The 15,547-nt window shown below is 49.8% G+C and overlaps 1 protein-coding gene across 2 annotated transcripts in view; it reads left to right on the forward strand.

Annotated features, from left to right (window-relative positions):
- Positions 1 to 9,496, forward strand: part of CHRD (chordin) — a 12,486-nt gene extending 2,990 nt beyond the window's left edge. The window contains exons 8-23 of one of the 2 annotated variants that reach the window (XM_027875184.1): positions 264 to 404; positions 584 to 666; positions 750 to 897; positions 1,162 to 1,268; positions 1,423 to 1,542; positions 2,049 to 2,205; positions 2,393 to 2,613; positions 3,145 to 3,258; positions 3,340 to 3,669; positions 3,793 to 3,886; positions 4,015 to 4,071; positions 7,481 to 7,584; positions 8,154 to 8,256; positions 8,390 to 8,544; positions 8,738 to 8,834; positions 8,984 to 9,132. In XM_027875184.1, coding sequence (XP_027730985.1) covers positions 264 to 404; positions 584 to 666; positions 750 to 897; positions 1,162 to 1,268; positions 1,423 to 1,542; positions 2,049 to 2,205; positions 2,393 to 2,613; positions 3,145 to 3,258; positions 3,340 to 3,669; positions 3,793 to 3,886; positions 4,015 to 4,071; positions 7,481 to 7,584; positions 8,154 to 8,256; positions 8,390 to 8,544; positions 8,738 to 8,834; positions 8,984 to 9,036 — 2,084 coding nt within the window. In that variant the 3' untranslated portion in view covers positions 9,037 to 9,132. Of the gene's footprint in view, positions 1 to 263; positions 405 to 583; positions 667 to 749; positions 898 to 1,161; positions 1,269 to 1,422; positions 1,543 to 2,048; positions 2,206 to 2,392; positions 2,614 to 3,144; positions 3,259 to 3,339; positions 3,670 to 3,792; positions 3,887 to 4,014; positions 4,072 to 7,480; positions 7,585 to 8,153; positions 8,257 to 8,389; positions 8,545 to 8,737; positions 8,835 to 8,983 lie in introns of both variants that reach the window. The other variant, XM_027875183.1, reaches the window with a different exon arrangement.
- Positions 9,497 to 15,547: the final 6,051 nt, after the last annotated feature.

The raw sequence follows: 15,547 nt of genomic DNA on the forward strand, positions 1-15,547 counted from the left end.
TTTGTATTTGTTTTTGTATTTGTATTTGTTTTTGTATTTGTTTTTGTATTTGTATTTGTATCTCTTTGTGCAGTGTCTGGCACACAACAAATGCTTTTTTGCTCCATCTGTCCACCTATTGGTCCAGAGGGAAGCTTTAGTCTCAGCAGAGGGTGGGGGTCTTTTTGCCACTCCCCCCTTTTGAGTTAGTGCTGGAGAGGTATGGGTTGAGATGGGGAAAGGGAAGGCCTGCTTTGAAATTCCTCTCTTCTCCCTGTACCCAGAGACCTTTAGTGCTATCCTGACCTTAGAGGGCCCACCCCAAGCCAATACTGGGGGGATCGCCCTGCTCACCCTCAGTGACACAGAGGACTCCCTACACTTCCTCCTGCTTTCCCAGGGGCTGCTGGACTCTAAGAATGGTGGTGAGTGAGAAGAACCAGGGCAAGGCATTGGTGTGCCCTGGACACCTGGACTCCTTGCAGGAGGCCGCATGTCTTCCTTCCAGGGAGCTAGGAGGGAGGAGGGGAGAAGTCATGGGTATCTGAACCCTGGGCAAAGAGCTGTGTAGACAGCAGACAGGCACCCATCCGTGTTTCCGCAGGATCTTTCCACACTCTCCTTCGGCTGCAGATTCAACACCAGGACCAGCTCCTCCGAGAGCTTCAGGCAAACGTCTCTGCCCATGTAAGTGCCCACTCCTGTCCTCCCAGCCCTCTCCCTCTGGCCCCAGCCCTGTCCTTTCATGCTCTCCCTCATTCTGTCTCCAGGAGCCCGGCTTTGCTGAGGTCTTGCCTGACCTTACGGCTCAGGAGATGCAGTGGCTAGCTCTGGGAGAGCTTCAGATATCCCTGGAGAGGAAGGAGGGCCCAGGCCCCCGGATCAGTGGGCATATCACCGCCAGACAGAGCTGTGACAGTGAGTGACTGCCTTGGGGAAACCATCCCCAGCCCTGGGAGAGGAAGCGCTAGTGGGTTTTAAGACCGTAGGAAGATATGAAGATGGAAGGGGCCGTCCCAGGCCTGAGTGGGGAGAAGGCGGGGGGAAGGCAGGCTAACATCTCTGAGTCTTCAAGCTTAGGCCAAACCATTGAGGCTCATTCAGTGGAGGTGTGGTCGTGGGCATGGCCTGAGCCCTTCCTCCCCCACTCCCGCCCCTCTCCATCTTTGTGTTTTTTCAAAGCCCTGCAAAGTGTCCTGTGTGGTGCAGATGCCTTGATGCCAGTGGAGACTGGCGCAGCAGGCTCAGCCAGTCTTAGGCTTCTAAGGAATGGCTCTCTGCTCTATCAGGTTAGGGGCTGCCAGGCAGGGGTGGGGGACACCTGGCTGCCAGGAAGGCTGGGCATTTGAGGATGTGGGCAGGGTGGGTTTTGTGCTCTGGCTGGAGGTCCGAGCCTTCGGGTTCCTGACCTCTCCCCCTCTGCATCTTGTCCCTGGCCCCCAGGTGCAGGTAGTTGGCACAGCCAGTGAGGTCACTACTGTAACCCTGGAGACCAAACCTTGGAGGAGGAACCAGCGCAGTGTCCTGTGCCAAATGACCAGGGGCCAACAAGAAGGGCGCATGGTGAGGGGATCCTGAGGAAGGAGGGCAGGGCTGGGGCGCAAGCTCAGAGGAGCCCTCCCCTGGGTGAGGAGGCTGAGGGCTTCACTTTTTAAATAACGAATTTTTGTTGATATCTTTTGTCTCCCAATATATCTTCCCCCTTCTCCTCCTAGAGAACCATCCTTTGTAATGAAGAATCAAAAAGAGGAAAAGGGAAAAAAATGTTTGTGAAAATTAACCAATCTTTTGAAAAAGTCTGATGTTCTATGCAGTGTTATATTTATACCCAGGCTTCCCTACCTCTGCATATCTGCATAGGAGTTGAGGGGTGAGCATGCATGTGTATGAGTGTGTGTGTGTGTGTGTGTGTGTGTGTATATGTGAGTGTGTGTGTTTGAGCATGTGTGTGTGTATGTGTGAGGGTGTGTGTGCGTGCGCGTGCTGAAAGCTTCTTCCTCGTTAGCTCTGTTGACCCACTCCTTCCATCCCATCCCATGGGCTCCCCTTCTCGTGCCTTGCTTTGTCAGGTCGTGGGCATGTGTCCAGGTCTGGGTGCCCGGGGAGTCCACATGCTGCTACAGAATGAGCTGTTTCTGAATGTGGGCACCAAGGACTTCCCTGAGGGAGAGCTGCGTGGGCATGTTGCCACAGTGCCTTATAGTGGGTACAGTGCCCGTCAAGACAGTGAGTACCACAGTGCTTTTGCCTGGTTTGCCCTGGAACCTTGAGGTCAGGAGGATGAAGTGGCTGACTTTCAGGGCATGTGGGTGGGCACCATGGGGCAGGATCTCCCCGTAGGAAGCAGGGTGAGGTTGGTGCTCCGGGTTGTGGAAGCTCCTCTCCTTACCTTGTGCACTCCCTCCCTTCCTAGTGCTTCCTGTGCCCTTGGCAGGAGCTCTGGCCCTGCCCCCCATACGAAGCCAGGCTGCAGGGCACGCCTGGCTTTTCCTGGATGGGCACTGCCACCTGCATTATGAGGTCCTGCTGGCTGGGCTCAGTGGTTCTGAGCAGGGCACTGTCACCGTCCACCTCATTGGCCCCCCTGGCCTCCCAGGGCCCCAACGCCTGCTGAAGGGATTCTATGGTCCCGAGGTGAGTGAGCTTATTGAGGATTATTGGGGAGCACTCTGTGAGCAAATAAGGAATGGTGCGTGGCCCTCCAGGGAGTGAGGGGTATGGCTTTCACTCATTCTACACTAGCTGGGCCCCTCCTGGGGAGGCGGAGGGCTGGTGGCCCAGGTGTGATGGAAAGGACCCGGATCGTGCTCAGAGGCCCTGGCTCATACTCCTCGTGACCTTCGAACCTTGGCCTTGCCACTTCCCCTCAGCCACTGTTTCGTCCTCTGTGAAATCAGAGGGTTGGACTAGAAAACCTCTCATTGACAGGCTGGGAAGGATACGGGCCTTACAGGAAAAGGCTCTGTTCTGTGTGATGTTGAAAACGCTGGGCTTGGAGCTGGAGGACCTGGGCACACACGCTTACCACGTGTGTGACCTTGAACAAGTCACTTTCTCTGTACCTCAGTTTCCTTATCTGTAAAATGAAGGAGTTGAACTTGATGGCATTTGAGGTCCCTTCCAGCTCTAAATCAAGTCTCTGATTCTGTGTTTCTGTGCCCGTAGGCCCAGGGCATTGTCAAGGACCTGGAGTCTGAGTTACTGCACCACCTCTCCCAGGGCATGGCTTTCCTGCTGGTCAGCACCAAGAGCAGCCCCCGTGGGGAGCTTCGGGGGCAGGTAGGCATTATGGCGGCCTGGGAAGAGGGGCACGGGAAGGAGTCCTCTGGACTTATCCACTGGCGACTCCCGTCCAACCAGGTGCACATCCCCAACCAGTGCGAGGTGGGCAGCCTGCGGCTGGCAGCGCCTCTACCTGAAAGGATGGCTTCTGACCGGACTGTGGCTGCAGCCCCAATGAGATTCCTCCACTCGGAGGCACCAGACGTGGCAGCGTCTGTGATGCCTGCGTCTGCAGGCCCAGCGGAGGCCCAGCCCGTGCCGGAAACTTCTGTGTCAGCGGTCTCTAAAACGGGTGGGGGCGGACACCTCCGGGATCCCCACACTTGTTTCTTTGAGGGGCAGCAGCGCCCCCACGGAGCCCGCTGGGCTCCCAACTATGACCCCGTCTGTTCTCTCTGCACCTGTCAGGTGAGGCTGCAGCGCAGGACAGGAGGAGATTGGGAAGGAGGTAATGGGGTGAGGTAAAGGAGGGACTGGAGTTTAGGGGAGGCTAGTGGGGTTCACCCCTCCCTTTGCCATCTCTCCTGACAGAGACGAACAGTGATCTGTGACCCTGTGGTGTGTCCACCCCTGAGCTGTCCTCACCCCGTGCAGGCTCCAGACCAATGCTGCCCCGTTTGTCCTAGTAACCAAACAGGGATGGAGGGAGGTGGAGGAACAGAGGAGAGGAACAGGAAGGGGGAAGGGAGCAGAGGAAAGTTTAGAGGACAGGAGGAAATTGACTCTCCACTCTCTGCCTCTTTGATTCTGCAGAAAAATTGGACATCGGAGACAGGCAAGGGCTGGATCGGAGTCGGGACCCGGGAGAAGGTGATGGAGGAACTGGGTGGGGGGGAAGAGGGAAATCCTGGTGGCTCTAGGAGTTGGGAGGGGAACAGAAGGGTATGAGAGCAGTGGCTGTGAAAATTGGTCATTAAGGAAACCCATTTCATTGGGGGAAAATAAAATTCACTTCCTTGAGTTCTCTTGAATCTGCCACCCTCTTTCTGCTCCCCCTTCCCCTCTCCCCCCAGCCCATCCCCTAGTGCAAGCCCTCATCATCTCTTCCCTGGACCGTGAGTAACAGGCTTCTCACTGGCCACCTTCAATCTATTTAAATTAAAGCAACATTTACTAAACACCTACTGCGAGCAAGGCACTGGCAATGTGCATACAAAAACCTAACTGTTCCTGCCTGCCTTCAAATACCTTGCGCTCTACTAGGGAGTGCAGGGACAGACAGATAGATAACTAAGTCCATCCAAAGCAGTCCCAAAGTAATGCAAAGCATGTTATTATTTTAAATTAAACTTGGGTTTATTTTTTTTAGAACTAACATTACCCCATGCATTACATTCCACCTCCCAGAGAGACTTCCTTTAGGTCAAAGAATAAAAAAGAGAAGAAAAAAATACAGTTTAGCAAGCCTAATCAATACGGTGGAAACACCTGACATTATCTATCTGACACGAAGGAACCTGGGTGGTGCAGTGCATAGAGTGCTGGGCCTGAAGAGCTGAGTTCAAATCCAGCCTAAGACACTTACTAGCTGGCTGACTCTGGACAGGTCGTTTAATCTCTGCCTGCTTCAGTTTCCTCAGCTGTAAAACAAGGATAATAACAGCACCTCCCTTCCAGGATTGTTGTGAGGATCAATTGTGATAATAATTGTAAAGTACTTACCGCAAAGCTTGGCACAGAATTAGTGCTATATAAATGTTTGCCAATATTATTATTATGACTATCTGCAGTGTTGTTCACCCACATTCTCCCACCTTAGCAAAGAAGCAGAAGAAGGTACGTTCTCATGGTTCTTCTCTGGGGCCCAGTTTGGTGATGATCATTTTACCACATTGGGCTTCAATTATTTAACTGTTGTTTTTCCCGTTCACACTGTGGTCATCACTGTCTATATTGTTTTCCTGGTTCTGTTGACTTCTGGTTTCGGTGTCTAGAAATCTTCCCAGGTTTCTCTGTTGTCATTTTCTTTTTCATTTCTTACAGCACAATGTTATTCCATTCTATTCATGCACCACAACTTGCTTAGCCATTCTCCAATTCATGGGCATCTACCAACAGAAAGAGAGAGACAGAGAGACAGAGAGAAAGAGAGAGAGAGAGAGACAGACAGACAGAGGGACAGAGAGAGACAGAGGGACAGAGAGAGAGACAGACAGAGACAGAGACAGAGGCAGAGAGAGACAGAGAAACAGAGACAGAGAGACAGAGTGATCCAGAGAGAGTCCTAACAGCTGGAGAGATGAAAAGGTCTCTGTAGGAGGCATCATAGGAACTGTGCTTTAAAGGAACTGAGGGAAACCACAGGCAGACAGAAATGAGGAGAGAATGCATTCCAAATAGAAGGGCCCCCCTGGGCAAAGGCCTGGATGGAAACAGATGGGATGTCATGGATGGAAAATGGCTAGCAGACCAGTTTGACCAGAACAGAGAGTATGTGAAGGGGAATAATAGGAAACAAGGTTAGGTGGAAGTCATCTAGTAAAGTCCTCTAAATGCCAGCCTAAGGATTTTGTGTCATTTTCTAGCGCTAATAGCGACTCACTTTAGATTGTTGAGTAGGGAAGTGGCATAATCAGAAACGTGTTTTGGGAGTACAATTTGTTAGCTCTATGGATGATAGAAAGGGGAGAGGCTGGGAAGGAGGGAGAACAGTTAGACCATAGTCCAGGAAAGAAGTGGAAGAACTGGTTGTGTTAGTGGAGAGAGGAGAATGAGTGTGGGAGATGAAGTTAGAATAGCAAGACTTGGCCACTGACTGAATATAGGGGTTAGAGAGAGAGAAGAAAAGGATGATTTCAAAGATTCAGACTTGGGCCCCTGGAAGGATGAGGGTGCCTGCCACAGGAAGAGGAAAAGGTTCTGGAGTAAAAATAATAAGTTCTATGTTGGCTAGATTGGGTTTGAGATGCCTGTGAGAGGACATCAGTTTCCCCGTGTGTAAATTGAGAGACTTAGACTAGACGGTCTTCAGCTTGAGTGCTATGATTCTATGATCCCCTCCCCCCTTCTCCATTCCATCCTTTATTGGATGCCCAAATCATCTTCTTAAGGCACACATCGGATCACATCATTCCTCCGTTCAAAAGCCTTTCCTGGCTCCTTACTGTCTCTCACGAGAATAGATCTAACCTCCTGAGCCTAGCATTTAAGACCTCCTGTTGTCTGGCTCTTATTTCCTTTCCCACATTACATCCCAGCCAAACCATACTGGCTTCCAGTATGGTTTCTTCTTGTCTCTCTTCTTGTTCTGCTCCGTCTTGCCTCTGGGCTTTTACTCGTGCAGAAAGGACTTCCATTCCATTGCTGCTTGCTGGAGCCCTTCCCTTCTTTCAGGACCTGGCTCCACCGCTGCCCTTCCAAGAAACCTTTCCCAGTCTCCCCCAGCTGTCTTCAGATTTCCCCTGACTCTTTCTATAGGCCTCCCTTCTGTACTCACTACATTCTACCTAGTCATATTGATTGCACTCCTCCTTCCCCACTGAGGACAAGAAGCTCCTTGAGGGCGCAGTCCCTTGTTTTTCCTCTTTGTATTCAATTAATCAATGGTTCAAGGAGGATTTGTTAAGCTCCCATTTGGGCTAGGAGCTGGGGAACAAACTACCCAGAATGAAACGTTGTCAAGGAGCTTATCCCCAGTACCTTGGACAGCTCCCGGGCACATAGTAGGTGCTTACCAAATGTTTCTAGATTTTACGTTTGACTAATCTCCAGGACCAAAGATAAAATGCTTTGTTTGGCATTTAAATCTCCCATCCTTTCTCTTCTTTCTACACTTTATTCGATGAGCTCGACAATCCTATGCCAAGGGCCTCCTTGCTGCTCCTGGCACATGACTCTCCACTTCGTGGCTGTAGTCCCCCCCCCCCCCAGCCCCCCACCCGTCCTCATCTTGGCCCCCGGGCTTCACTGAAGGCAGCTCCAATTCTGCCTTCTCCAGGAGACCTCCCTTGGCCACCCTCACTGCTAGTGCCTCCCCTCTGAGATTTCCTCTCACTTGTATTGTACGTACGTAGTTATTTACCTGTTGTGTCCCTGTAAACACGCCAGCTCGAGGGTAAGGACCGTGTTTTTGCCTTTCTTTGTATCCCCTGGTCTTACCACAGTGCCTGGCACGTAGTGTGGGCTTAATAAATGTCATTGACTGACTGACTTTGGTCTAGGCCCTGAGAAGATCTTCCCTGATCTTGACCTTGGACCCGATTTTGTTCTTTCTCTACAGGCTGCTACTTTGATGGTGACCGAAGCTGGCGCGCTGCGGGCACCCGTTGGCATCCTGTGGTGCCCCCCTTTGGTCTCATCAAGTGTGCTGTCTGCACCTGCAAGGTACGGCCAAGCTCCCAAGCAACTGGTCTCCAAACATGTGACCTCCGGATGCCCCATCCCTCCAGGGCCTTAGCGTGAGTGGGTAGTGGGGCACGGCCGCCAGAGAAGCCGATTCGATCTTGGGCTGCATCAAGAGAGGGCTGGCCTCGGAGAACAAGGGGCGACAGTTCTGCCGGGCTCTGCCCTGCTCTGACCACATCTGGACTATTGTGTTCAGTTCTGAGGCACAACTTAAGGGCCCTGACAAGCTGGGCTGTTGAGAGAAGGGAAGCCAGTGTGGTGAAGGGCCTGCATCTGTTATCACATAAAAATCTGTGGAAGAAGCAGAGGATGTTTAGACTGGAGGGGAGAGAGCAGGGACTCAGGTGGTAGGAGGTGGGGGGAGGGCAGGGATAACTTCCTTGGTTTTGTATCCCAGCACCTACTGCCATTCCTGAAACATAGTAGGTACTTAGTGAATGTTTGTTGCTTTGCATTAAGATGAAGTATTTGGGTCGGATGGGGCAAGTGGGCTAGCTTGCCCCTTTCATCCCTCCCTGTCCCCTCCATCTTTGCCGATTCCCTCACAGGGAGCAACAGGGGAGGTGCATTGTGAGAAGGTACAATGTCCCCGACTGACCTGTGCCCAGCCTATCCGTGCCAACCCCACTGACTGCTGCAAACAGTGCCCAGGTGAGGAAGGGGGGGGGTCTCTGCCCCTAGGAACATCTGGCGTTGAGCCTCGAGCTCCTTGGCTGGGAGGGGAAGGGGATCCCTCCCTACCTCTGATACCTTCTTCCTTGTCTCCCTTCCTCCCTCCATACAGCGGGGTCTGGATCTCGGGCCTGGCTGGGGGACCCCATGCAGGCAGATGGCCCAAGAGGCTGCCGCTTTGGGGGTCAGTGGTTCCCTGAGAGTCAGCGGTGGCACCCATCAGTGCCCCCCTTTGGGGAGATGACCTGTATTACATGCAGGTGTGGGGTGAGTTGTATCTATGGGTATGGGGGGTTATCCATGGGAGGGACACAGAAGGGAGGGCCTAGCAGGGAGCACTGGTATGGGATACGTGTAGGGGCATGGAAATTAAGAGGAAAGGGATTGGGAGAGACGGGAGGAGTCCAGGTGTGTGGGAGGCCCACGGGGTGACCTGCCTTGCATTTTCTCTGGCCCCTAGGCTGGGGTGCCTTACTGTGAGAGGGATGACTGTCCCCCTGCCTTGGCTTGTGGCTCTGGGAAGGAAAACCGCTGTTGTTCCCACTGCTTGTCGCGACGTAAGTGTGGAATCCGTGGGGGAGTTCATGCTGGCTTGTAGGGATTCAGGCTGAGTCGGGGTCCAAGGACTTGGAAGGGGAAGAGAAGTATTAGGAATAGGAAATGGATGGCTTCTCTGCCCCACCACCTCTCAATGTGTCTCCCGCAGCCCCTGAGACCAGGATGGAGCCAGAGCTGGAGAAAGAAGCCGGGGACTCATAGGCAACTGACTGAACAAAGCACGTACAAGAAGGCCCAGGGGGTGAGGGGAGCGGGCGGCTGGGCTGAGAGAGAGGTGGATGGGGAATATCCTTTCATCTACGGGAAAACCAATGGCAGCAGGGGTCTCGTCTCTGCCGTTCCCAGCCCCCACCTCTATTTGGGACTTGTGTCCCAAACTGGAGCCAGTATCAGGCCCCTACACTGCATTGCTTGCTCCGCCTCTTCCCCACCCCCCCCAATTGCCTAAGAGGCCCCTTCCCTGGTCTTTTGGCCCCTTTGCCCCTCTCTCCTCCCTAGCCCCCTGTATATAGTGCCACTGGCTTTTCGGGATTTTTAATTTATCCTCACTCAGCACAAAGGCTCCTTTTCTTCCTCTCCCCCGACCTCACTGTCCTTGCCCTGAGCTGAGCAGAGTCATTACTGGAAATGTGTATATTTATTAAAAGTTTTTTTCAGTTCACGAGTCTGATGTTTTCTTTTAGTTGAAGAGGAGGCGAGAGGCATGGGATGGGAGGTCTGGGCTGCAGGTCATTTGTGATGGGGATGAGGTCCCCTGACTCGTTAGGGGCTAGTGGTTTTTCCTGCTCTATGTCTTCAAAGATTTTAAGCCCAAAGAAAGAGGGAGGAGGCACAGTTTGGGAGCAGCTGTGCCTGGTGTGGACTTGGGGGCTGTGATTGGAGGGGTACAGAGGAGAGCCAGGGAGCAGGATGGGCTATTCCCCACCTTGACAGGCAAGACACCTGTCTCCCATCTCCTCCATCACTGGGTCTGTCTCACTGGGGCCTGGGCCAGGACTGCTGCTTCAGCTCCAGCCTGCCCTGCCCTGAGCTCTCTGCCTCCCTCCTGGCAGCTGGGTCAGTGATGGAAGTCCTCGAGCACGCTGGGCGGGCCCCATGAGTAACAGCTTGGCAGAAAGCCTGGCTGACCTGCTGGCTCTGCCAACACACAGACAGGCGGTGAGGGCTTGTCGCTCAGAGCTGCCCTGGTACAAAGTGGGAGCACAGAAGCCTCGTAAGCTACAGCTTTCCGAAAGGCTGCAGAGAGATGAAGCGGCCCAGCCTTTTGTCTTTCCTGGAAGCCAGCCTTGTTCTGGTCAAGGAGGTAGGCTTGGGCCTAGAATCCACCATGACCCAGCCTGGGCCCTTAAGGAATCTTGAGCCAGTCACTCATACACAGGTGATGCTTAACTCCAATCCAGTCCAATAAACATTTATTGAGCACCCACTGTGTGCCAGTCACTATGCTAAGAGCAGAAGATACAATTAATAAAAAAAGAAAGTCAATCTCTTCCCTGAAGGAGTTTATACTAGAAAGGAAACAACATATAAAAGGAGGTTTGAAAGCTGACCCCTGGACCGATGCCCCTAGTCCTAGGACATGAATGACTGGAAACACGATGGCAGTCATATAGCAGCAGAGCTGGCAGGCCAGGCGCCTGCCTCCAGCAGTTTAGCTATGAGGGTGGTGCTGACCAGAGGCAGTCCTAAACCTCTGCAGGGACAGAAGGAGAGCCGTGCAAACAACTCACAAACAAAGCCAGAGGTCATTTACGATGGGGGCAGCCAGGTGCGTAGTGGACAGCAAGAGAACCCAGGTTAGCCCTTGTCTTTTTTTCTAACTTAAAATTATTTTTATTGACAACTTTCCCACATCATCTTCCTTGCCCAATAGGTTGCTGTATGTTGTCGTTCTGTCATTTCAGTCGTGTCTGACTCTCTGTGACCCCATTTGGGGTTTTCTTGGCAGAGATACTAGAATGGTTTGCCATTTCCTTCTCCAGCTTATATTACAGATGAGGAAACTGAGGCAAACAGGGTGAAGGGACTTGGCCAGGGTCACACAAGTAGTAAGTGTCTGAGGTTGGATTTGAACTCAGGTCTTCCTGACTCCAGGTCCGGTACTCTATTCACTGTACCACCTAGTAGCCTCTTTCCCAATATATTCCCAACTTAAAAGAAAGTTTTAGTGATTCATTTCCTTTCCATCTCCCCTTTCTGTTCCCCTGTATTAACTAGTGCAGTAATAGCCTGCCACATGAAATATCAATCTTCCTGGTACTTTTAGGACAAGACCTCTCTCTCACTTTTTTTATGTGAGGCAATTGGGGTTAAGTGACTTGCCCAGAGTCACACAGCTAGTGAGTGTTATGTGTCTGAGGTCAGATTTGAACTGGAGGCCTCCTGACTCCGGGGCTGGTACTCTATCCACTGTGCCACCTAGCTGCCCCAGGATAAGATCTCCATGGGGACTATACTAGCCCTTGTGTTTCAAAGAAACATGAAAATAATTATTAAAAAGAGACTTGGATATCCTGCGGAAACTGAATGGTGGGACTGTGCTTCAAGAATTGGGGAGAATTCAGAAGTGGAAATGATAGTTAAAATGAATCGACTGTGATCTTTCTCAAAATGGATACATTGTAAATACTTATTTATGTTGTTGTTTTGTCGCTCGTTGTACTGTTAATAAACAGTGTAGACAGTATCCTTGAAGTTTGTTTAAGTCTAAGAAATTAGAGAGTTTGATATGTAGAGAAAATGAGCAAAAAGGATCACAGGATTGCAGACTTCCAGCTGAAAGTGACCTCATAGGTGTTCAAGTCCAAACCTCTCATCTTATAGTCAGTAAACACAGGCTCAGAGAAGTTAAATGAATCAGGGGAAAAGAAGTTTCTTTACTTTATCAAATAAATAATACATAACAGTTTACCAAACTGTTAAAAATTGTACTTAGTAAACTGTGATGGAGTCTCACAGCTAATCAGATAGTGAGAGATGCCATTTTTAGTAATTAACATGAAAATATCCCATACACCCTGATTAACCTTAGAAACTGGGATGAGAATAAATAAGGAAAGTGTATTAGTAGCATGTGAAGAGAAATGTGCTTGGCCCATCTATGTTATATGTGAAGGTTGACCCTAAAACCTGATATAGGGGCAGCTAGGTAGAACAGTAGACAGAGCTCCAGCCTTGGAGTCAGGAGGACCTGAGTTCAAATCCAACCTCAGACACTTGAAACTTACTAGCTATGTGACCCTGGTCAAGTCACTTAACCTCACCAAAAAGCAAAAAACACAAAAAACAAAACAAAAACAGAAACAAAAACAAAACCTTGAGGCAGCTAGGTGGTGCAGTGGATAGAGCACTGGCCCTGGAGTCAGGAGGACGTGAGTTCAAATCCAACCTCAGATACTTGACACTTACTAGCTGTGTGACCCTGGGCAAGTCACTTAACCCCATTGCCAAACAAAACAAAAAAAACAACTTTACATTATGGGGTCAGCTAGATGGCACAATGGATAGAGCACCAGCCCTGGATTCAGAAAGACCTGAATTCAAATCTGACCTTAGACACTTGACACTTACTAGCTGTGTGACCCTGGGCAAGTCACTTCACCCCATTGCCTAGCAAAACAAACAAACAAAAAACCTGATATAAATATGCTTGATTTTTTTTAATCCCTTTTGCTTCTATGATAATGAGTTAAGCACTGTATACAGTCAAATGTGCATGTGCGGTCTACTCTATTATACCATGTTCAATGTGCCTGGGGGAGGGAATGGCAACTGACATGCGGCAGGGTTGTGGCAGATCTCTTACAAAGACACACTCAGGACTTAGAGAAATTCAACTATTAAACCCTTTTCACAGAAATAAAGACAAATGATTGGAGAGATATTGGTTCTTCATCGATGGACTATGCAATAGAATGGTGACACTGTCAAAATTAATCTACAGATTTAATACCATATCAATCAAATACCAAAGGACAAACAAATTCCTGAAGCAACATGAAACAGAAACATGTAACTCAATGAAGGTTTTTGATTTACCAAATAGAATAACAATGTTACTGACAGCACCCCCTTGGAAGATCTGTCTTCTCCGAAAATGAATGCAGCTACCTCTTGTGGTTAGGGGATTCTCTTAATCTGATCTCAGGTGACCTAAGGGACACAACTTCTCTTGATTTGACTAACAAAAGGAGTTTCTTTCTTGACTTAAATTAGCAATATATTGCTGATCGAGTATACTCTCTCAATTGATTTAGCTACTGGGAATTAAGATCTCTCCTTTAATTGACTGAATCTTCTGTTCAGGAGAATGGAGGCAAAGGATACCACACCAAGGCTATCGTAATACCATTCACTCTTTGCTTTTATAACTGCTGTAGGCTTCTATCATGAGTGAGATGGTCTTTCTGGGAGGCTGCCATATTTCAATTGGCCACCAGAGGGCACTAAGCCTACAAGTGCCAAAGCTGCTTTCCCTACCCATGACTTCATTGGATGGTAGTTTTGCAGCACTGCTGCTGGACAGGCCATCTAGTTCAACCCCACTATTTTACAAATAAGGAAACTGAGGCCTGGGGGTTAAATTACTTCCTCAAGGTCACACAAGTAGCAAATGACAGAAGTGGGATTTGAAACCAGGCTTCAGACCCCACTGCTGATCTTTGCGCTGTACAGCAGATGAGATAAGCAGTGTGGACTATCCCTCAAGAGCTGGGTCCAAAATCAGTCTAGGGGGTGAAATGAAATGACACTCAGAATATGAGGTTTTCCAGTAGCTCTCTCAGAAGCTCTAATCCCACCTGGGCTCCCTTCTCTCAATTCTCGGTCTGATGCTGTCACAGAACACAGGGGCTTTCCCTCCTGTGATCGTTTGGGTAATTGTATATAGAGCAAAGTCAAAGAGAAATAGATTGTGAGCCTTCATGGAACCACCAGTCATTAGTCACCTCCAAAACCTTCTCCCCCAATTGCATCCCCAAATTTGGATGTGGTTGGGTGAACGCCACCAACAGGCACCAGTAGTTTATGGCAAAGGGATGGGAGAAGGGCTAGCCACAGCTCATCTCAGGACCACGGGCATCCCAGGACACAGACAGAAACAGGACCATGGACAAGGGAGGGAAAGTGGGTAAGACAGTGAGGGGAACCATTCTCCGTTCCAATTTAGCAGCTCAAAGCTATCCCAAAAAAACTAGTACACTTTCCTTATTTATTCTCACCCCAGCTTCTTTCCTCTGTGATGGACTCCCGATGTTCTCAGGATTCTGTGTGTGCAGACCTATCTATGGCTCTTTTTTACTTTCCATGTGGTTCTGCCCATGTCCCACCTGAGTCTTTTGCACTAGCAGCAGAAGCTGTCACAGTCATGCCCCAGGAACTCTCTCTCTTCTCTCTCTCTCTCTCTCTCTCTCTCTCTCTCTCTCTCTCTCTCTCTCTCTCTCTCTCTCTCTCTGTCTCTCAGAAACAGTGCATGCAGGGAGGGTAAGTGGAGAAAAAAGAAGAAGGGTTTCAACATGGACATCACAAAGTATGGAACGTATTCCCCAGTCTCCTTATGTGGGACTTCTGCTCAGTTGCAAGAGATGAAGGGAAGACTATTCCCCAAGGAAAGTCTGAGGGCTACCTTGTGCTAGGATCATGAGACACTCTTCTGCCATTCTACCATTAGTTAGGTGCTAATTAGGTCCACAGTGGATAGACCACCAGGCTCTATGTAGTTGGGAGGACCTGAGTTCAAATTCAGCTTCCAACACTTACAAGCTGTGTGTCTCTGGGCAAGTCACTTAACTTCTAACTCGCCCATGGTCCTAAAATCTGCGTCAGATAGAGGAATCCAACCCCAGGTTTTCCTGACCCTAACTCTGATACTCTATCCACCATACTTTGTATTCCAGATGCCAGCTGGAGGGTGGTCCTTCTCTCACAAAGGGGTGTCCATTATGTGGGTGCCAGATGTCAGGAAGAACAAAGGGAGAAGATAAGGAAAAGGAGAAAGGGAAGGGGAAGAGAGTAGTGATGGCAGAATGGGGGAAAAGGTTACCCGAAAGGGATAGAAAGAAAAATAGGGAAAAGATGATAGATAGGAAGGAGACAAGTCCCAAGGACATGGAAGAGCAATAGCTGTGCAGCCTATGGCCCTAAAATCAAATCTGCCTGGTGATGAAGACCTAGGGAGGAAGGATCTTTGCGTGCTCATTGATGACACCTAACTGCAAAGAGATCGAATCGGTTTCTTAGTTTAGTGATTGTTGTTGTTCGTCCTTTGTACTTGAAGAGGACCAAAGTGACATCACTATGTTGGGGTCAAAGTACAGAGTGTCCAACTGGGGCTGATGATCACTCGGAAGGCTCTACCAGAGGTCAGGCACAAAATAGTCTGTTTGAACATTTATGATGGAGATGTCTCTAGATTTGTGCATCTCATGTTTCTTTTGAGATGCTGTGATTCTGCTTTGCTCATGATGCACAGTGCCTTCTTTGATGTGGGCATGCCATGCTGGGTGGTTATGTGCCAGTGTCTCCCATATCCCACAATCAATTTCAAAGTTCTTCAGAGACACCTTGAAAGTGTCCTTGTACCACTTCTTCTGACCTCCGTGTAAGTATTTGCCTTGTGTGGGTTCTCTGTAAAATAATCTTTTAGGTAAACATGTTTGGCATCTGGACAGCGTGGCCAGACCATTGGAGTTGTGCCCTCTGAAGCAGTTTGAAT

Source organism: Vombatus ursinus, unplaced genomic scaffold (genome assembly GCF_900497805.2).
Source record: "Vombatus ursinus unplaced genomic scaffold, bare-nosed wombat genome assembly UNPS02014808.1, whole genome shotgun sequence".
Lineage (NCBI taxonomy): Eukaryota > Metazoa > Chordata > Mammalia > Diprotodontia > Vombatidae > Vombatus > Vombatus ursinus.